General features: G+C 42.1%; 1 protein-coding gene across 4 annotated transcripts in view; it reads left to right on the forward strand.

The window, feature by feature from the left end:
- Positions 1-22,604, forward strand: part of DOCK4 (dedicator of cytokinesis 4) — a 351,745-nt gene that overhangs the window by 253,196 nt on the left and 75,945 nt on the right. For all 4 annotated transcript variants that reach the window (XM_056573904.1, XM_056573906.1, XM_056573905.1 and 1 more), the window contains exon 32: positions 11,552-11,637. In XM_056573904.1, coding sequence (XP_056429879.1) covers positions 11,552-11,637 — 86 coding nt within the window. The remainder of the gene's footprint in view (positions 1-11,551; positions 11,638-22,604) is intronic.

A 22,604-nucleotide genomic window follows, 5' to 3' on the forward strand; every position in this document is an offset into this window, starting at 1 on the left:
TACAGCTGCGAAACCCGCCCGTTACAAAACCCCTGATGGCCGTGACTAAATTGCATTGCAGCCTATGGGGTTTTGTAACTGCCCGTTTGAACCCGTATATGCCCGTAATGAATTACGGGCGTTATACAGTGACGGGACATCGTGGCGGAGAAATGACTGCATGCAGTAATTTTTCCACCACGATGTCCCGTCATAGTATAACGCCCGTAATGAATTACGGGCATATACGGGTGCAAACGGGCAGTTACAAAACCCCATAGGCTGCAATGCAATTTAGTCACGGCCGTCAGGGGTTTTGTAACGGCCGGGTTTCGCAGCTGTAGTGACGGAACTTCTGACGGAAGTTCCTAAATGGAAAAATTCATAGTGTGAAAGGAGCCTAACATAAAGTAGAATATCTCGAAATCAAATTCATAAGTACAAGCATCCCAGAGTTATTAATGCTTAAAGGGGTACTCCCGTGGAAGCCTTTTTTTTTTTTTTTTTTTTTTTTAATCAGCTAGTGCCAGAAAGTTAAACAGATTTGTAAACCACTTCTATTAAAAAATCTTAATCCTTCCAGTACTTTTTAGGGGCTGTATACTAAAGAGAAAACCAAAACAGAAATGCATTTCCTCTGATGTCATGACCACAGTGCTCTCTGCTGACCTCTGCTGTTCATTTTAGGAACTGTCCAGAGCAGCATATGTTTGCTATGGGGATTATCTCCATTTCTGGATAGTTCCTAAAATGGACAGCAGAGGTCAGCAGAGAGCACTGTGGTCATGACATCAGAGGAAATGCATTTCTGTTTTGGTTTTCTCTTTAGTATACAGCCCCTAAAAAGTACTGGAAGTATTAAGATTTTTTAATAGAAGGGATTTACAAATCTGTTTAACTTTCTGGCACCAGTTGATTAAAAAGAAAATGTTTTCTACGGGAGTACCCCTTTAAAGTGACCGTGGTCAGAATTGCAAAAAATGCTCTGGTCCTTAATGTCAAAATGGTCTCGGTCCCCAAGGGGTTTAAAAAAAAAAATGAAATAAAAAAATATATGTTTTTTTATTTTTTATAACCCCTTTAAAGTGATATTCTGGGAAAAAGCTTCAGCCCAAAAGTCTCATATAGTCCCCATGTATCAGGGGATTCAGGGATGTCTTCAGGAAGTCTCATGAGTCTGTACAGGAAATGATTTACTGTAATTCCTGTGGCATTTTTTATATACCGTATTTTTTGCCATTTAAGACTCTCCGGCATATAAGACGCACCCAATTTTAAAGGGTGAAAATCTAGAAAAAAAAGATTCTGAACCTTCAACCTGCGTACCTCCAGATGTTTCAAAACTACAACTCCCAGCAAGCCCGGACAGCCCAAGAGTTGTAGTTTTGCATTTTCTCGAGGTCCACAGGTTGAAGACCACTGGTATAGGAGGTAATACTCACGTGTCCCCGCCGCTCCGGACCCGTCACCGCTCGTCACCACTGCCCTGGATGTCGCCCTCCATCGCTGTCGCCGCGTCCCCGAGGTTTCCCCGTTGCTCCGTAATGTCTCTGCTACCGGGCATCCTCGCTCTCCATCGCCGCCATTACGTCGCTACGCACGCCGCTCCTATTGGATGACGGGACGGCGTGCGCGACGACGTGATGACAACGAAGGAGAGCGCCGGCCATGCAGGGGATCCCGGCACGGAGCAGACACCGAGGAGGCAGGTAAGGTCCCTCCCGGTGTCCTGTAAGCTGTTCGGGATGCCGCAATTTCACCGCGGCGGTCCCGAACAGCCAGACTGAGCAGCCTGGTTAGTGTCACTTTCGCTTCAGATGCGGCGGTCAACTTTCATCGGCGCGTCTGAAGGGTTAATACAGGGCATGTCCTGTATTAGCCGCAGGTCCCGGCCGTTGATGGCCGCAGGGACCGCCGCGATAGGACAGGTTTTAATGTGTATTTGCAGTATAAGACGCACCAACTCCCCCCCCCCGTTTTGGGAAAGAAAAATTGTGTCTTATACGGCGAAAAATACGGTAGGTTCCCAGATGGGTCATGACAGTGACTGCCTGGGACCATATGGTACTGGCACACTGCAGTAGCTGGAATATACCTGTGGATCTCTGAATAGTAAGAAGCAGAATCTTTGGATGCCCCCCCTTCATGAGTATCACTGGCACTAATAGTCAGCAATGTAGTACAGTATGTTTATAGATTTTCATTTAGTGTTTGTTATTGTTATAGTGATTACAGAATTGTATACATTACAGGTATTAGTTTCAAGGATTTTATCGAACAAGACACATAATCTTGGATCAAAGTAGCCTTTATTTATTTAGGCCAAACAGTCTTGACACTCCAGTACGTTTTCCTATTTTCCAGCTCAGAGGTTTGCTAAGTGTTCCAAGTACTTTTGCAGCTCCCACTCGATTTTTCTCCTGCTGTCTGAAACCATTTCTTTACACCCACCATCATGCTGCTCCATAGGAACATCAATTTGAAACATTGTTTAAGGCACACAACATAAATGACTTTGATTTCTATGCAGAAGCAATGCTGTTAACCCTTGGACTGATATCTATCAGTTCATAGTTACGTGTCTGCAAGCAACGTAACATTGCATGCTGAAAATAAGTGGTGTTTCCTAACTCGGGTTACACCACCATTATTGACAAATCATGAGCATTCTAAGGAGCTGCTTGTGAAAGTGAACTCTAGATAAGAGGTGATTTATCCGAAACTGTAGAGGAAGAGTGCTGCAGCTGCCCATAGAAATTAATCAGGTTATTTTTTTAGAGGCCTTTTTAAAAAATAAAAGAAGCCATCTGGTTGCTATGAGCAACTGCACCGCTCATTCTTTACACAGATTTTGATCAATCTGCCCCTAAAGCTATGCTCATTTGTGAGGAATGTCCACACGGAAAATACATGCAGACATTGTGCACATTTGAAGAATTCAGCGGGCACTTGGCCCTCTCAGAAATTTGTCTTCTCATACACAGCAATGCATTTCCTGAGCAAAATCCGCAAAAAGAATAGACACCTGTATTCTTTTTGTGGACCAGGATTTCCATAGTAGATAATTCCACCATATGAGCAGTGCAGCTGAATCTCATTGAATTCAATGGCAGAAGACATTCCATCGTGTGAAAATACCCTAATACTATATGTACAGAATAAATAATATACAATGCATTCGTAAAGTTTTCTGGACCCATTTCTTTTTTCTTCACACTTTAAGTTGCTGCCTTGTGAATTGAATACTATAATGACAATATCAGAGGTATCTGCTAAATTATTGAAAAGGAAAAACTAAAATATTGCATCAACATCAGTGACCCTCTACTCAGTACTTTGTTGAAGCCCCTTTGGCAGTGATTACAGCCTCAAGTCTTCCTGAATATGGTGCCACAAGGTTTGCACACCTGGATTTGGTGGTTTTCGGTCTTTCTTTTCCATAGATGTTCAATTGGGTTCAAGTGAGGCTCTGGCTGGGCCACTAAAGGACATTCGCAGAGTTGTCCCTAATCCACTCCTGTGTTGTCTTGTTTGTGTCCTCTGAGGTCCAGAGAACCTTGGATTAGATTTTTTTAAAGAATTTCTGTATTTTGATCAATTCAGGTTTTTCTTAACCCTGACCATTCTCCCTGCCACAGCTTGATTTAATCAGATTTATCAGCAGTTTCAACAGATTACAGAATCTTGTTTCTTACAATCTGAGAGGCCATTAGATGTACTGAGGAGAGGCTTCCTTTTGGCCAAAGTGCCATGAAGCCCAAATTGATGAAGTTCTGCAGTGAGGGTGCCTTCTGGATGTTTTTTCCATCTGCACACAGGATCTTTTGCACTCATCCAGAGTTACCATTTGGCTTCCATTAATAAATTTTTTTGGGTGGGGCAGCCAGCTCAATGAGAAGTTCTGGTTGTTCCAGAATTTTTCCTCCAGACCTATGCCTCCACGCAATTCTGGCTCTGTGCTCTATTGACAGTTCTTTCCCCCCATGGTTTGGTTTTTGCTCTGATATGCATTGTCAGGTGTGAGTCTATATATATATATATATATATATATATATATATATATATATATATATATATATATATATAGATGTTCTTTCTTTACAAATCATGTCCAGTAAATTGAATTTACCACAATCGACTCCAATTAAGATATAGAAACACCCCAGAGCTCAATTTCAAGTGCCATAGCAAAGGGTCTGAATACTTATGTACTTATGTCCATGCAACATTATAGTTTTACATTTTTTTCTTTAAAGTATTTATTTAGTTTTGCATATTAAAATACAGACATTACCAACCAGGTAAACAGAAACAGCCTAGAAAGCCCAGCACAAACAAACAAAAGCCCAGCACACATGCACACTTCCCAGTAACCCCAGCCAGCCCCCCCCCCATTCCTCCCCTCCAGAAAAACAGTAGCCCAATGTAGTAGACCTACTGGGACAAACTTGCCGGGCGATTAGCCGATACATCAGCGAGAAGCCAGGGGATCCACACCTTTTAAAAAATTTTGGACACTTGCGACTAACATACAACGCCTGATACAACAGGACATAGCGGATCACTAGGCACAGCCATCTAGACAGAGGGGGGGGGGGGGGGGGAAGGTATCCTTCCAGGACATCAACACCACCTTCCGAGCACAGAATAAAAGAAAGCGGATCAGAAGGCGTCTATGTGAGGTAAAAACAACGTCATTGATGACACCTAATAAGCACACTAAAGGTGTAAATAGAAACGGAAAATCCAGATGTTCCGCCCAAAAAAACACCACCTCCCTCCAAAAGGAGGCGATGACAGGACACTCCCAAACTACATGCAGGAAGGTACCATCCTCCGAAGAACAACGAAAACAGACATCAGACTGGGAAACACCAATACTCTTCAATTTAGCAGGAGTGTAATACAACTTCAAGGCGTATCTAGATTGAATCAACTTATCTTGACTACTAACAACAGTTGAGTAATATGAGCCCTCAACCTCCTTCCACTGACTCTCTGACAAACCCGGGATATCAGCCTCCCATTTATGAAAGGACTGTGAGAAAGGGCTAGGCCCCAGCGATTGAAGGAGAGCATAAGACTGGGTAAGAGGTTTAGATAGATCCGTAGTGCCCAGGAGAAGCTCCACATCAGAGAATGCAGGAGTAAATGTCAGGGAGTCAAACTGCGCTTGAACCGCATGCCTCAACTAAAGATACCTATAAAAGGCACTTCCAGGGATGCCATAGCAGTCCTTCATGTCCGAAAACCTGATCCTCCGCGAACAAGTGAATCACAAACTTGACTCCCAGAAGCCAGCCTGCTGTAACACAAGTAGGTGAGGTAAATGTACATTCCCCCACAAGGGTGCTCTAGGAGGTTGTGGAAATTTACTCGACACCACGGACCACACTTTACCTATAGTTAAGAGGGGAAGGAGGATTGAGAGTGATACCTGTAGAGTGCATTAGTAAGAGATTCATACGAACCCATATGTGCACCAGCCAAGGCAGTCGCCGAGTTCGACAAATCCAGGTCGATCCACCACACTGCATAGACCAGTTGAGAGGCAAGAAAATAGTTATATATGTCAGGGGCAGCTAAACCACCATGTTTTTTAGGCGCCTTGAGAAGAGCCCGACAGAGTCTGGGAGGCTTACCCTGCCAATAGAAGGATCCTAGATAACTGCACAACACACTAAAATATTTCTTGGGGGGGGGGGTCAGAGGGGCTAAATGAAAAAGGTATACAAATTTAGGGAGGAAAATCATTTTAAAATATTGATCCTGCCAGCTAGTGACAGAGGGAGCGAGGACTAGGCCATCAACCGCTCCTTAGTGGAACATAATAGCGGGTCTAAATTCACGGAGAGATAATCCGTCAAGGAGGCAGTGACCTCCACCCCCAGGTATCTGAACCGAGATACTAGCTGCACCCCAGCTGGGAGAGAGGAAGGGAGTAGGACCTCAGGTGAAAGCGCCATCAACGAGGACTTAGCCCAGTTTACCCATAACCCCGAGAGCGACCCAAACCGGTCCAACAGGTCAATTAAAGATAGGAGAGAACTACCTGTATCCGCCAAATATACTAGGGTGTCATCCGCATAAAGGGAAACCTTCTACACAATAGACCCCCTAGGAATGCCGCAGATAGTGGGATCATTACAGATGGCCACCGCCAAAGGCTCCACCACAAGGGCAAAAAGAAATGGAGAGAGGGTGCACCCCTGCCTTGCCCCTGTCCCAGAGGGAAGGAAGCAGAAACATCCAGGTTAGTATGAATGCGGGCCCTAGGACTATCATATAACAACCGAACCCAAGCACAGAAACGAGGACCAAACCCAAATGCACCCAGAACCTCCCATAAAAAGGGCCACCCCACCGAGTCAAAGGTCTTATAGACATCTAGACTGACTACCACTCCAGTAGGAAAGCCCTCCCCCACCGCTGCAATGTTAAGCTGAAGGTGCTTCACATTCACATCAATGGCCCTACCCGTCATAAAGGATGAAAGATGGAGGATATGACACCATGCAGGCGAGTTGCAAGACAGAATTTTAATATCAATATTCAAAAGAGAGATAGGCCTATAGGAATCAGGAAGCAACGGATCCTTCCCAGGCTTAGGAAGCACTACAATCAACACCTCCCTCATAGAATCTGGCAGAGATTCCACATCAGCCATTGAATGGAACAATTTAAGGAGTATAGGGGCTAAACACTCCTCATTCATCCCGTACCAATTGCCTACCATTCCATTCAGACCCAGGGTTTTTCCATGGGGAAGATCACGAATAGCCTGTCCCACCTCCTCAACTCCAAATGGGCCGTCCAATGCCTCCGCCTGAGCACAACTAAGCTTGGGGAGGGGGATAGCTCCTACAAAAAACACAATTTCCCCCTCACAGGGCTTAGGAGGGGCAGTATACAAGGAGGAATAAAAGTCCCTAAAGACAGAATTGATCAACTGAGGGTCAGATACCACAGATCCATCCCCACCCCTAATACAAGGGATAGAGGCAGCAGGATGGCTCGCCCTCGCTAAATAGGCCAACAGTTTCCCATTCTTATCCCCAAACTCAAAAAGGGCAGCCTCCCTATCCGCCAACCGCAGCTGAACTCTATCCTTTTGAACTACCAACTAAGACCTCTGAGCTTTGGCTCACGCCCTTTCCGTATCAGGAGAGGGGTCCCTAATAAATGCTGCCTCCAAAACACCCACCTCCCGCTGCAGCTCACGCTCCATAGTAGACCTAAGCTTACGCTGTCCCGCAACTCCAGCAATGAAAGCATGCCTAATCACGGTCTTGTAAGCATCTCATTGGATTAAGGGGTCAGGATGAGAAGCGTTATGCTCCCAGTATTCATTATGGGCAACCCCCAGAGTCTCAACAACAGCGTCAGCCTGTAACCAGCCAGGGTGCATGCGCCAAATACGGGAAGGGGGCTAGGACCCAAATTAAGGACTATCTGTACCGCAGAGTGGTCTGAGATCCCCCTAGTGGTGTAGGAAACATCGCTTAATGCCCGGAGGAGATCCTCAGACGCCAGAGCAAGGTCAATGCGAGAAAAGGACTTATGGGCTGCAGAATAAAAGGAAAAGGAAGATGCAGTCGTAGCTTCGCTCGGACCTCAGTGAACTGCACCCGCTGCCTCTGGAGCTCCACGGAAAAATCATGATAGAAAGACACGCTGCTCCCATCACACATGACAACTCCCTTGAGCCTTACAGCACGAAGAACAGCATCCCTGTCCGTGAAGTGAAGAAGTTTAGCAAGGAATGGACAAGGGGAACCGCCAGGGGGAGGAGGTCTGGCCGGGACTCTGAGCACGTTCAACTGAGAAATAAGGGGAGAAGGTATCCACCAGTAGAATCTCCTCAGCCATGTCTCAAGGAATAGCACAGGATCATTCCCTTCCACCTTTTCAGGAAGGCCCACCAAGCGAATATTATTATGCCTCAAGCGGTTCTATAGTTTTTAATTTTAGCACTAGGCCACAACATAGAATTATGCAAATGCTTGTCTTTTTCTAACTACAAGCAGATGATGAGTATGTATGTGCAATCAGGAGCATGGCTATAGAGGTAGCAGTGGCACCTGGGCCCTGGTACCTAAGGGGGCCCCAAGGCACATCTGCCCCATAAGAGACCAGTATTATAACTGGCATATTGGGCCCTATTCGAGATTTTGCATCGGGGCCCAGAGGCTACGCCTTTGTGTGCAATACATATATTTGTATACCACTTTTACCACAGAGTAAATGTCAAAAATACATTGCATGCTTAAACTGATAGACTAAGTAAGGAATGCTTTTCCTTAATTATTGTCGGTAGCAAGATACCTTCATTGAAATTATTTAACACAACTTCAGAACAACATCTCTGTTAATAATAGTGTAGCTCATAATGTGAAGCTTCTGCACTCCAATACAAAATATTAAGCAAAGGCCCCTCACTTGCCATGTGTCCCCTATGATATAGGTGGCAGAGAGTCTTTTTGCAGCCCTCTAGCACCAATTACCAAGGCCCAGTTACATCTGCTACATCTGTAAGTAGGTATGCCTCTAGACAATAGAATTTTTTATTATTTTGTAATTCAGGAAAAATTTGTTCATATAGATTTAGACTCCATAGCTTTGTCTTAAACAAACCTATTTAGCCAATATTTTTCTGAAAAGAGAGTGGAAGAGATTCTCGTAAAATATTTGAGCAGGCACCAATATTTAAATACAGCTGTCAATTAGTATTTTCAGCCAAATTCTGAAGATGTGACATTTCTTTTTAGATGTAGGGACAACAGATACTTTAGACATGTCCTAGTGACCTCCACCGATTAGGAGAACAAGCTCCCAGAAATTTGTGCTCAGCACATTCTCTCTGGGCTTCATGTCACCTGATCGAGACACACTCCCAATGTAAGTCTATGGCGCATGTCTCAATTACATGATACAGAGCAAGGAGCAGAACGCGGCAGCACAGACTTTTTCTGGTTCATTCTTCTGATTGGCGGAGGTCTAAACACTGACTCCCTGCTGATCAAATATTTTGACATGTCCCTAAGGACAGGTACATATAAAACTTTTGAATCTGATGGTAAAACTGTTTATTATTGACAATAGCTTATCGGTTTATGCAAAGATCCTGCAAAAATGACCACCAAATGTGACTGTACTTTCTGGTGTTTTATTCTGGTGCTTTTGTCAAAATATAACTGCTATGGCAAACCAGGAAAATCACTGGGCTTTCTGGCCACTTCACTAATGCTTGATTTACTAAAACGTGGCCATGCTTGATTTTTCCATAAAAATGTGTTTCTAAGGGTGTTTTCTCCAGACTACATGTTTCAGTACCTCCACAGATGTTCAATACGATTCCAATTAGGGCTTATAGAAGATCATTTTAAGAATAGTCCAATGGTTTGCTCTTAGCCATTCTTGTGTGTTTTAGCTGTGTATCTGGGTCATTATCCTATTGGAGCACCCATGAAACTAGGCTTTCTGACACAGGAGAACCATTTTGCTCCACAATTCCTTGATTGTCTCGAGATTTCATTGTACCTTGTACAGATTCAAAACGCCCTGTGCCAGATGCAGCAGGGCAGCCCTAAAACATAACCGAGCCTCCTCTAAGCTTCACATTAGGTACAGTGTTCTGTATGCTTTATTTTTGTGTCTGCAGACATAGAGCTGATGTGACTTGCCAAAAAGCTCCAGTTTTGTCTCATGTGTCCAAAGGACATTCTCCCAGAAGCGTTGCAGCTTATCCTTTGGAAAGATGAGACATAACTGGAGCCTATGTTCGCAGATGCAAAAATAAAGCCTCCAAAAAAACTAAACCAAAACACTGTCACTACTGTCAAGCATGGAGGCGGCTCGGTTATGTTCTGAGGCTGCTTTCCTGCATCTGGCACAGGGTGTCTTGGAACTGTTCAGGGTACAATGAAATCTCAAGACTATCAAGGCATTCTGGAGAGAAATGTGCTGCCCATTGTCAGGAAGCTTGGTCTCGGTTGAAGGTCATGGGTACTCCTACAGGTTAATGACCCAAAACACACAGATAAAAACACCCAAGAATGACTAAGAGCAAACATTGGACTACAAGTGGCCTTATATGAACTCTGATCGAAATAATGAACATCTGTGGAATGAGCTGAAACATGCAGTCTGGAGAAGGCCCCCGTCACACCTAAGACATCTATATCAGTTTGCTTATGAGGAGTGGGCCAAGATACCTGGAGACAAGTGCAGAAGTCTCATTTACCGAAATCACCTGTTTGCAGTGACTGCCTCAAAAGGTTGTACAACAAAATATTAAGTTCAGAGTACCATCATTTTTCTCCAGGCCAGTTTCATTATTTTGTTTTTCAAAATTATTCTGTTGAACCACAATTTAAAAGCAATGTCTGATTTTATAAGTAAATTTTCAGTAATTTCTTATTTTTTGTTACTTTTGTCAGTTTCAAGTTGTTACAGGGAGTTTGTGAGCTTTTCTGTCTTCAATGGAAGGGTACCAACAATTTTTTCCACGTCTGTATGTAAAGTACATTGTACAGGTATATTGTGCAGCAAGTAGAAATTACTGTTTGGATCTTGAGAACTAGAGATGAGCGAACTTACAGTAAATTTGATTTGTCACAATTTCTCGGCTCGGCAGTTGATGACTTATCCTGCATAAATTAGCTCAGCTTTCAAGTGCTCCGGTGGGCTGGAAAAGGTGGATAAAGTCCTAGGAAAGAGTCTCCTAGGACTTTATCCACCTTTTCCAGCCCACGGGAGCACCTGAAAGCTGAACTAATTTATGCAGACTAAAGTTATCAACTGCCGAGCCGAGAAGTTCGTGATAAATCGAATTTACTGTAAGTTCGCTCATCTTTATTGAGAACTCTCAGCGGCTTTCTCTACTTTTCCCTTCAATAAGTCATCAAAAAAATGGCAATAGTGGCAAATTTTCAGATTTCCAACAGAACCGCTAAAGTGAATGGGTTTGCCGCTGCGAGTTATCACCATGTTAATTTTAACTTTCTTTAAAAAGTTTTGCTTGTTTGCAGATGTAAGTGAATGCAAGTAAAGATATACATTATGCTTTCACTTTATTTGTATGGGAATACAGTATTCCCACATTGCAATATGAAATTGAAATATTAAAGTTAATGTATTAAAAGGCCATGTTTTCTTAGGAGCTGTTATGTTACCTTACGTTTTCTCCCAAAGTGCAATGGCTATCAATTATCAGAATAACTCCAGATAAAGAATATGAATGTGCTGGAATGTGCATTTCATGAGATGAAGCCCTGCAGGAAAAGGCAATCTAGTGCATGCTGCACTCCTTTTTGTTAGAATCCATATATAGCTAGCTGCCTTAGCATCAGCATCAGCTCTATGCTGTTCAGCTTGTGGCGTAAAGTCACATTGCTCCATGACAGTTAGTACTGAGAACGTTCTCATGGAATGGTGACCGCTTAACACGGGTGACAATATGACCTATGACAACTCGATGCTGAATTTTGATGAACAGAGCCCACAGCGTGCACTGAGCCCTGAAGGAATACTGGCACAGTAAAACAAAGCACCTTTTATGTTTGTCTTTGAGGTTGAAGCAAAGCTAATTGATAAACTGGATAGCCTGATGTCTGAGGGAAGAGGTGACGAAACATACCGGGAGCTCTTCAACAGTATGTAAGTAATATTCCTTACAATATTTCTTTGCCAGGCGTAGAACGTCTATGGGTTTGTGACTAGGGTATTTAGGACATATATGCCATCTGCTAAGAACACTAGTTCATTAATGAAAGCGAGGGCGCTTCTGTATTACTATGTGTGGGCGGTGAGTTGGAGTTTATAATGTTTTCGAGGGAAGGTAGAAAAAATAAGGTAAGCGACAGATGCTTCATTAAATGTGTTGACTTATATAGCCAAGAAAATGAAGCTTGTGTGTGTTACTAATGGTTTGTGTTTTTAGGGCTGTCGTATTGTGTTGTCAGGGCTGCCTGTGTATATTTATGTATGGATATTATCATTCCAAAACAAAACTGATCATCTTGTTGTCACAGTTATATTTATATAAGCATATGGACAAGCATATCTACTGCTATTCCTGTACAGACATCTGCTCCTGTTTGCTTTCATGTACCTGCTTTGGGTGAACAGATAAAGCATATACAGTAGAATCTTTGCTTCATGAAATACCTTCACAGCAATTAGTTCTACTATTATATCTACGTGACCTCCTTTTTTTGTAAATTCCTGTATTACTGTTGATGATGATTGCAGTATATTGCAGAGGATACAGTTTCACATGCAAAAATGTTATATAGAATTTTATATTTAGTTGTTTGTGATGAATTGTAACAACATAAATGCCCATTCCGGAATATTTTCAATGTTGGTGTCGTGACTGCACTAGTATGTATCCTTTTATGTCTATTTAGGAAAATACATCTTTTTGTTATGTGGGCAGCAGTTGGCATTGACAAATTTAGTGCAGCTGCCACCTGTGACAAATTGTAGTACAGTAGAAAGAAAGGCATTGTCTTTGCAGTAAATTGGCAACACTAGTTGTACTTGTAAATATATGTGTAGATAGGAAAGATAGGAATCAACAACCATGTTATTCTTAGATCTACAGTGGGGCAAAAAAGTATTTAGTCAGCCACCAATTGTGCAAGTTCTCCCACTTAAAAAGATCAAGAGGCCTATAATTTTCATCATAGGTATACCTCAACTATGAGAGACATAATGAGAAAAAAAAATCCACATTGTCTGATTTTTAAATAATTTTGTATTTGCAAATTATGGTGGAAAATAAGTATTTTGGTCACCTACAAACAAGCAAGATTTCTGGCTCTCACAGACCTGTAACTTCTTCTTTAAGAGTCTCCTCTGTCCTCCACTCGTTACTTGTATTAAAGGCACCTGTTTGAACTTATCAGTATAAAAGACACCTGTCCACAACCTCAAACAGTCACACTCCACTATGGCCAAGACCAAAGAGCTGTCGAAGTACACCAGAAACAAAATTGTAGACCTACACCAGGCTGGGAAGACAATCTACAATAGGAAAGCAGCTTGGTGTGAAGAAATCAACTGTGGGAGCAATTAATAGAAAATGGAAGACATACAAGACCACTGATAATATTCCTCGATCTGGGGCTTCACGCAAGATCTAACCCTGTGGTGTCAAAATGATCACAAGAACAGGGAGCAAAAATCCCAGAACCACATGGGGGATCTAGTGAATGACCTGTAGAGAGCTGGGACCAAAGTAACAAAGGCTACCATTAGTAACACACTACACCGCCAGGGACTCAAATCATGTAGTGCCAGACATGTCCCCCTGCTTAAGCCAGTACATGTTCAGGCCAGTCTGAAGTTTGCTAGAGAGCATTTGGATGATGCAGAAGAGTATTGAGAGAATGTCATATGGTCAGATGAAACCAAAGTAGAACTTTTCGGTAAAAACTCAACTCGTCAGGTTTGGAGGAGAAAAATGGTGAGTTGTAACCAAAGAACACCATACCTACTGTGAAGCATGGGGGTAGAAACACCATGCTTTGGGGCTGTTTTTCTGCTAAGCTACCAGAACAACTGATCCATGTAAAGGAAAGAATGAATGGGGCCATATATCGTGAGATTTTGAGTGAAAACCTCCTTCCATCAGCAAGGGCATTGAAGATGAAACGTGACCTGGTCTTTCAGCATGACCATGTTCTCAAACATACCGCCCCGGGAAACAAATAAGTGTCTTCGTAAGAAGCATTTCAAGGTCCTGGAGGGGCCTAGCTAGTCTCCAGATCTCAACCCCATAGAAAACCTTTGGAGGGAGTTGAAAGTCTGTGTTCCCCAGCAACAGCCCCAGGACATCACTACTCTAGAGGAGATCTGCATGGAGTTATGGGCCAAAATACCAGCAACAGTGTGTGAAAACCTTGTGAAGACTTACAGAAAACGTTTGACCTCTGTCATTGCCAACAAAGGGTATATAACAAAGTATTGACCATTTTGTTATTGACCAAATACTTTTTCCACCATAATTTGCAAATAAATTCATAAAAAAATTAGACAATGTTATTTTATGGATTTTTTTTCTCATTAGGTCTCTCACAGTGTACAGTCCCCTTAGCTTTGGATGTGTGTTATTTGCAAGAATGAAAGTTTCTTTAACCCCTTAAGGACCGGGGGGGTTTCCGTTTTTGCATTTTTGTTTTTTCCTCCTTACCTTTAAAAAATCATAACTCTTTCAATTTTGCACCAATTCTACTTTGCAGTGACATCAGTCATTTTATCCAAAAAATCTACGGCGAAACGGAAAAAAACTAAACATTGTGAGACAAAATAGAAAAAAAAAACACCATTTTGTAAATTTTGGGGCTCCCATTTCTACACAGTACATTTTTCGGTAAACATGACACCTTCTCTTTATTCTGTAGGCCCAGACGATAAAAATGATACCCTAGTTATGTAAGTTTGATTTTGTCTTACTTCTGGAAAAAATCATAATAAAAATAAGGACACATGAAGTTCTCATACGTCTCCATTTCCGAGTCCTTAAGGACACATGAAGTATGAGAACGTCATGTGTTTTACCGGCCCCCCGCAGCCATCTGGAGCGGAGCCGGTGCCCGATGCCTGCTGAAATCGTTCAGCAGGCATCGGGGCATATCGCCCAGGGGGGTCATGATGACCCCCCATGTCGGCGATGGCCGCAGATCGCTGGACAATTCAGTCCAGCGATCTGCAGCGGATTCCGGGTCAATCGGGTCTCCAGTGACCCGGTGACCCGGAATTATTGGCTAATTGGGGCCATCAGAGACGGCCCCGAACAGCCAGAGCCAGCAGGGGTGAGGTGGCACTGGTGCCACCTCACGATCGCCCTGATTCCCGGCCAACCAATCAGGGCGCCTGCTGCGGGTGTCACTCCCGCAACCCGCTCCACCCCTCTTCCGGAGGACGTGAGCGGGAAGAAGACCTCGGGTGCTGGGGACCCCGATCCCCGGCGTCCCTGTTGGGATCGGGGCCCCAGGAGCGGCGGCGGCGGCGAGGGACTGACCTGTGTCCCGTAGCAGCAGCAGCAGTAGGAGGTGAGTGACAGCCTCCTGCTGTTGCTTAGCAACAGCTCCCAGCATGCAAAAAGGGCATGCTGGGAGCTGTAGTTATGCAACAGCAGGAGGCAGACCACTACAACTTCCAGCATTCCATTATGGGCATAGTTTTGCAACAGCTGGAGGCACATTTTTTTCTATGGAAAAGTGTACCTTCAGCTGTTGTATAACTACAACTCCCAGCTTGCACAATCAGCTAAAGTGCATGCTGGGAGTTGTAGTGGTGCATCTGCTGGTTGCATAACTACAACTCCCAGCATGCCCGTTGGCTGTCGGTGACTGCTGAGAGTTGTAGTTTTGCAATAGCTGAAGGCACACTGAGTTAAGTAGCAAACCAGTGTGTCTCCAGCTGTTGCATAACTACAATCCCCAGCATCCCCAGCCAAAGTAGTATGCCTCCAGCTGTTGCATAACTACAAGACCCAGCATGCCCTTCCGCTGTCCGTACATGCTGGGGGTTGTAGCTTTTGCAGCAGCTGAAGGCACACTGGTTGCAAAACACTGAGTTTGTTACCAAACTCAGTGTTTCACAACCAGTGTGCCTCCAGCTGTTGCAAAACTACAACTCCCAGCAGGCACTGATAGACCGTACATGCTGGGAGTTGTAGTTTTGCAACAGCTGGATGTCTCCCCCAATGTGAATGTACAGGATACACTCACATGGGTGGAGGATTACAGTAAGTATCCGGCTACAAGTTTGAGCTGCAGCATTTTCTGCCGCAGCTCAAACTGCCAGCGAGAAACTACTGTGAACCCCCACCCGTGTGACTGTATCCTAAAAACACTACATTACACTAACACACAATAAAATAAAAAGTAAAAAACACTACATATACACAAACCCCTATACAGCCCCCCTCCCCAATAAAAAGGAAAAATGTCTGGTACGCCACTGTTTCCAAAACGGAGCCTCCAGCTGTTGCAAAACAACTACTCCCAGTATTGCCAGATAGCCACTGACTGTCCAGGCATGCTGGGAGTTTTACAACAGCTGGAGGCACCCTGTTTGGGAATCACTGGCGTAGAATACCCCTATGTCCACCCCTATGCAAGTCCCTAATTTAGGCCTCAAATGCGCATGGCGCTCTCACTTTGGAGCCCTGTCGTATTTCAAGGCAACAGTTTAGGGTCACATATGGGGTATCGCCGTACTCGGGAGAAATTGTGTTACAAATTTTGGGGGGTATTTTCTGCTATTACCCTTTTTAAAAATGTAAAATTTTGGGGGAAATTTTTTTTTTTTTTACATATGCAAAAGTCGTGAAACACCTGTGGGGTATTAAGGTTCACTTAACCCCTTGTTACGTTCCCCGAGGGGTCTAGTTTCCAAAATAGTATGCCATGTTTTTTTTTTTTTGCTGTTCTGGCACCATAGGGGCTTCCTAAATGCGGCATGCCCCCAGAGCAAAATTTGCTTTCAAAAAGCCAAATGTGACTCCTTCTCTTCTGAGACCTGTAGTGCGCCAGCAGAGCAATTTTCACCCCCATATGGGGTGTTTTCTGTATCGGGAGAAATTGGGCTTCAAATTTTGCGGGGTATTTTCTGCTGTTACCCTTTTTAAAAATGGTAAATTTTTGGGAAAACCAAGCATTTTAGGTAGAAATAAATTTTTTTTTTTACATATGCAAAAGTCGTGAATCACCTGTGGGGTATTAAGGTTCACTTTACCCCTTTTTACGTTCCCTGAGGGGTCTAGTTTCCAAAATGGTATGCCATGTGTTTTTTTTTGCTGTCCTGGCACCATAGGGGCTTCCTAAAGGTGACATGACCCCCAAAAACCATTTGTCGCTCCTTCCCTTCTGAGCCCTCTACTGCGCCCGCTAAACAATTAACATTGACATATGAGGTATGTGCTTACTCGAGAGAAATTGGGTTTCAAATACAAGTAAAAATTTTCTCCTTTTTACCCCTTGCAAAAATTCTAAAATTGGGTCTACAAGAACATGCGAGTGTAAAAAATGAAGATTTCGAATTTTCTCCTTCATTTTGCTGCTATTCCTGTGAAACACCTAAAGGGTTAATACACTTACTGAATGTCATTTTGAATACTTTGGGGGTGTAGTTTTTATAATGGGGTCTTTTATGGGGTATTTCTAATATGAAGACCCTTCAAATCCACTTCAAAACGGAACTGGTCCCTGAAAAATAGTGAGTTTGAAAATGTTGTGAAAAATTTCAAAATTGCTGCTGAACTTTGAAGCCCTCTGGTGTCTTCCAAAAGTAAAAACTCATAAATTTTATGATGCAAACATAAAGTAGACATATTGTATATGTGAACCCAAAAAATATATATTTTGAATATCCATTTTCCTTACAAGCAGAGAGTTTCAAAGTTAGAAAAATGCAAAATTTTCATTTTTTTCATCAAATTTGGGGATTTTTCACCAAGAAAGGATGCAAGTTACCATAAAATTTTACCACTTAGTTAAAGTAGAATATGTCACGAAAAAACTGTCTCGGAATCAGAATGATAACTAAAAGCATTCCAGAGTTATTAATGTTTAAAGTGACAGTGGTCAGATTTGCAAAAAACGCTATGGTCCTTAAGGTGTAAAATGGCCTGGTCCTTAAGGGGTTAAAATTGTCATCTTCTGACCCTATTTTTCTGCGCGTACGTCATTGACCGTGCGGTTTAATTAATGATATATTTTTTGATAATTCGGACATTTCCACACGTGGCAATACCACATATGTTTATTTTTATTTACACAGTTTTTTTTTTTTTTTTTAATGGGAGAAGGAGGGTGATTCAAACTTTTATTAGGGAAGGTGTTAAATGATCTTTATTCACTTTTTTTTCCCACTTTTTTTTTGCAGTGTTATAGCTCCAATAGGGGGCTATAACACTGCACACACTGATCTTTTACATTGATCAATGGTTTCTCATAGGAAACCATTGATCAATGATTCTGCTGCTTGACTGCTCATGCCTGGATCTCAGGCACTAAGCAGTCATTCGGCGATCGGACAGCAAGGAGGCAGGTAGGGAACCTCATCGCAGAGACCCCGAACAGCTCCCTGAGCTAACCGGCATTTGTTTACTTTCACTTGAGACGCCACGTTTTTGCATGCACTATTTCTCCCGTTACTATCTTCCATAACAAAATAACAGCCGTTATTAATAACGGCCTATAACGGGTTAAAACGGCTATTAGAAAAATCCCATAGACTATAATGGGATTTTCTAATGGCCGTTAGTAATTTTGTAACTGCTGTTTTCAGCTGATTTTCAGAAGGAACTTTGTACGGATCTTTAAAACTGAGTCATTTTGTAGTGTGAAAGAAGCCTAACTCTTACTTCTGCTGGAAAAAAAAACTTTTTCGTCATGATTTCATTTTTGTACAAAATTTTTTTTTTTATACTAATAATTATGAGCAGAACAATGAAGTGAAATATGTAATTGCTGTGATCCAGTTGGAGATACATCTGCATTCTGGACTCATTCGGGGACATTTATCATCGTTTGCTTTGGTAAGCGAGTTCAGCAGGCATCTTATTTTTGCTTTGGTTTTGCTTATGTATGACGTATTTTAATATACTATCAAAGGGGTTGATAAATTTGGCTTCTATAAGCAAAAAACAATAAATTACTTCAGAACACCACTTTGCAACCCCAGCCCAAGTTGCCGCCGGGGGAGAGATCAGCGGTGGGGGGGAGGGATTATAGGGAGAGATGAGCGGGGGGGGGAGAGATGAGCAGCGGCGACTTTTTAAATTTGCTCACGTACAGAAGTTTTGTACTCCAGGTCAGACCTGGAGCAGACTTACGACTTTTTGAAGGGGGTTTGTGACTTTTATTTGCCTACGTGCGACTTTCGTACATCATAAATATCTGATCACTGCAAAGTGAAAACTGAAATGTGCTTAGGTAAGGCTGTTTGTAACTTTTTGCTTACCTACAAAAGTCGCTGAAAAAATGCGTAGGCGCATGTGCGACTTTTTGCGCATCTTTTGTAAGCAAAAAAAGGCTCTAAATACCTTGACAAATGTCCCCCATTATTGTTACAGTGTAACATCAAAAATCTGGAGAAAATAGAACAGACAGTCACTCACCAAACAGTTCTTTCTTCAGGCTTTATTTCATGCCGATGATAATACTCACATACATGGGGGATACAAAAGGGAAGAGCAGGGGGGTACAGTGGCAACAAGCTCCGTTTCGCACACTTAAGTGCTTCGTCCGGCCATATGATTCTTGAGCAGGTAATGAATGTAGAGGGTTATGTGTTAGATGCCGGTCAGAATCACCTATGTGGGAGACATCTAGCCCAGGTGGCTGCCTCTGTACTGTGCTGCAGTTTTAGGAGAATGAGAATGAGCATGTGTCCTGTAAGAATGCTAAATATACTATGGCCCGATTTTTTAAATGTGTGAGAAAAATTTGAGAGGTTTCCCCCATAACAACCAGACACAGCTCAGCTTTCACTTTATCAGAGCTCATGAATATATGAAAGCTGAGCTGTGATTGGTTGTTCTGGGAGGAATCTCTCCAGTTTTTCTCTCACACATTTTGATCAGGGTCTTCAAATTGTGCTGGCTGGTTTAATATAGGCTGTTAATCCTTGAGATATTTTTTATAGATTTATTTTTCTTGATTACGTCTTAAAGGAGAACTACCTAAAGATAACATTTTCTGTAACTTGTTTTAGAATTAAAAAAAAGTTTCATATAATTTCAAAAGTTGAATGCAAGAAGGCCTTCTAAGCTCACTCGCTTAACTGTCAACAATCAGGTGATATCCCTAAAATGGGGCCCAAAAATACATGAGACATATTGATATTTACATGAAAATTAGGATTTTAATAGGGCATTGAGTGACCAAATTAAAATATTTAAAATGTCTAGCAAATTGGCATTCACATGTCAGAAGGTAGACATTGAGCCCGAAAGGATCAAATCAGAATCTAGAATTTTTCATTTTTCCAGTACAAGCAATAGAAAGGTAAATCTTTAGTTGGTTACTGTATAACAATTACGGTTGTGCGCAAAAGTCTGCATACTATGTCAGAAAATGTGACATTTTTGCATTGATTTAGGAAATATGAATGTTTATGCAAAATGAAAACGCTGTCTTATTTAAGGATAGTGATCATATACAGCTACTTATTATCACATAGTAGCTCATTTTTTAATCTTAACGATATCAGAAACCAGCAGTTTACATATCCTTAAATCTTTTGTCTTGTTACAGACACACAAGGTGATACACACAGGTAAAAATGGCAATTAAAGGTTAACTTTAAGTTACAATTAGTGTCTGTGTATAAATAGTCAATGAGTTTGTGAGCCATGGGGAGTAGAAAAGAACTGTCAAAAGATGTAAAAAGGAACTTTCTAGAAAAGAAAAAGGATATAAGACGATATTGAAAGCCTTGAAAATGGCAGATACTGAAACCGCCTTTTTTTCTAATCTGTACAGAACAGGAAGTCTCAGCCTTGTATTAAGTGTAGTAGCCAGAATGAAAACTGCAAGATTTAAGTAGTATTTTAATAAGTTTAATATGTGTTTAATGAAGTATTTGAACTGTAGAAACATACAATGTACAACTGCAGTTATATACCAAAAATAAAATAAACTTGCACTAAGCATGTGCAATAGAGGAGTCTTGGTCAGATGTGTTTGACTAAAATGAGGGGAAGGAGGGGACTCAGGAGTCAGAAGACTATACTGGGTTGATGGGTGAGGGTCAGCAGTTGTTTGAGATAATTGCACTTTCTACTAGCACTACTGAAGTATGAATAACCTTGTTATCTGATGCAGACAATAAACTGGGTAAATGGGCATTAAAAATAGGGCATGACGCATAGAGGGTTAAGAAAGACACAAAAATAAAAGAAAAAAGGAAATGGGGTTATGAGAAGCCTCTTACACAAAATGTGCCTAACATTTGCTTGTATCAGTCGAATTTTCAGCTACTAGCTCCTCCATTCTCAGTATGGAGCTTATTTCCTGAAAACTGTTGCCAGACAGGTATGCATCCAAATTCTGGGGATAACTGTTCACGGCCTTAACAATCCTTTCCTGACCCTTGAAATGGTGCCAAATAGCACAGAAAGCAGAGATGTCTGGAAATTAGCTTAAGCACTACAGCCTACCCTCTTGTGCGTGGAGAATACGGAAAGCCTAAAGACGCGGACACGTGTAGCACACAGTACTAAGATGCCCCTAAATAGAAGGGTAAATCTTGTGTATGACCAGGCACTTGTACCTTTCAGCTATTTGTAGTTCTTCTAGGTCTTCTAGGCACTGCATACAAAAAAACATTTCTTTTTCCAAAGAAAACAGGAATGCTAAATGCAATTCATCTTCCTCTAGGAATGGGGACACATTACAGTCTTATATAAATAGCTTTTAAGATTAGTGCCCTTATGATAATCTCTATATAACTGTTTATATTTCTCTGTTGCAACCTCTACGTTATTTCTTCAATCCTTCTCTGTTTAAGCTTCTTTAAATTTACTTACATACTTATATATTCATTTTATATATATGCAGTCAGGGCCATAAATGTTTGCACCCCTGACATTTTTTAGGAAGATGAAGTATTTCTCACAGAAAAGGATTGAAGTAACATGTAACTAAACCAAAAAAGGGAGGAAAAAAAGCAAATTGGACATAATGTCACACCAAACTCCAAAAATGGGCTGGACAAAATTATTGGCACCCTTAACTTAATATTTGGTTGAACACCCTTTTGAGAAAAATTAACTGAAATCAGTTGCTTCCTATAACCATCAATATGCTTCTTACACCTCTCAGCCGGAATGTTGGACCACTTTTCCTTTGCAAACTGCTCCAGGTCTCTCTTATTGGAAGGGCGCATTTTCCCAGCCGCAATTTTAAGATCTCTCCACAGGAGTTCAATGGGATTTAGATCTGGACTCCTTGCTGGCCACTTCAGAACTCTCCTGTGCTTTGTTGCCATCCATTTCTGGGTGCTTTTTGACATATATTTAGGGTCATTGTCCTGCTGGAAGACCCAAGATCTCGGATACAAACCCAGCTTTCTGACACTGGGCTGTACACTGCGACCCAAATCTGTTGGTAATCCTCAGATTTCATGATGCCTTGCACACATTCAAGGCACCCAGTGCCAGAGGCAGCAAAACAACCCCAAAACATCATTGAACCTCCCACCATATTTCACTGTAGGTACTGTGTTCTTTTCTTTGTAGGCCTCATTCCATTTTTGGTAAATTGTAGAATGATGTGCTTAACCAAAAAGCTCTGTCTTGTTCTCATCTGTCCACAAGACGTTTTCCGAGAATGCTTTTGGCTTACGCAAGTTCATTTTGGCAAAATGTAGTCTTGCTTTTTTACGTATCTGTGTTAGCAGTGGGGTCCTCCTGGGTCTCCTGCCATAACGCTTCATTTGATTTAAATGTTGACGGATCGTATGCTCCTAAACTGATGCTCCCTGAGCCTGCAGGGCAGCTTGAATATCTTTGGAACTTGTTTGGGGCTGTTTATCCACCATCCAGACTATCCTGCGTTGACATCTTTCATCAATTTATCTCTTCCGTTCACGCCCAGGGAGATTTG

The sequence above is a fragment of the Hyla sarda genome, chromosome 4, assembly GCF_029499605.1.
Source record: "Hyla sarda isolate aHylSar1 chromosome 4, aHylSar1.hap1, whole genome shotgun sequence".
Lineage (NCBI taxonomy): Eukaryota > Metazoa > Chordata > Amphibia > Anura > Hylidae > Hyla > Hyla sarda.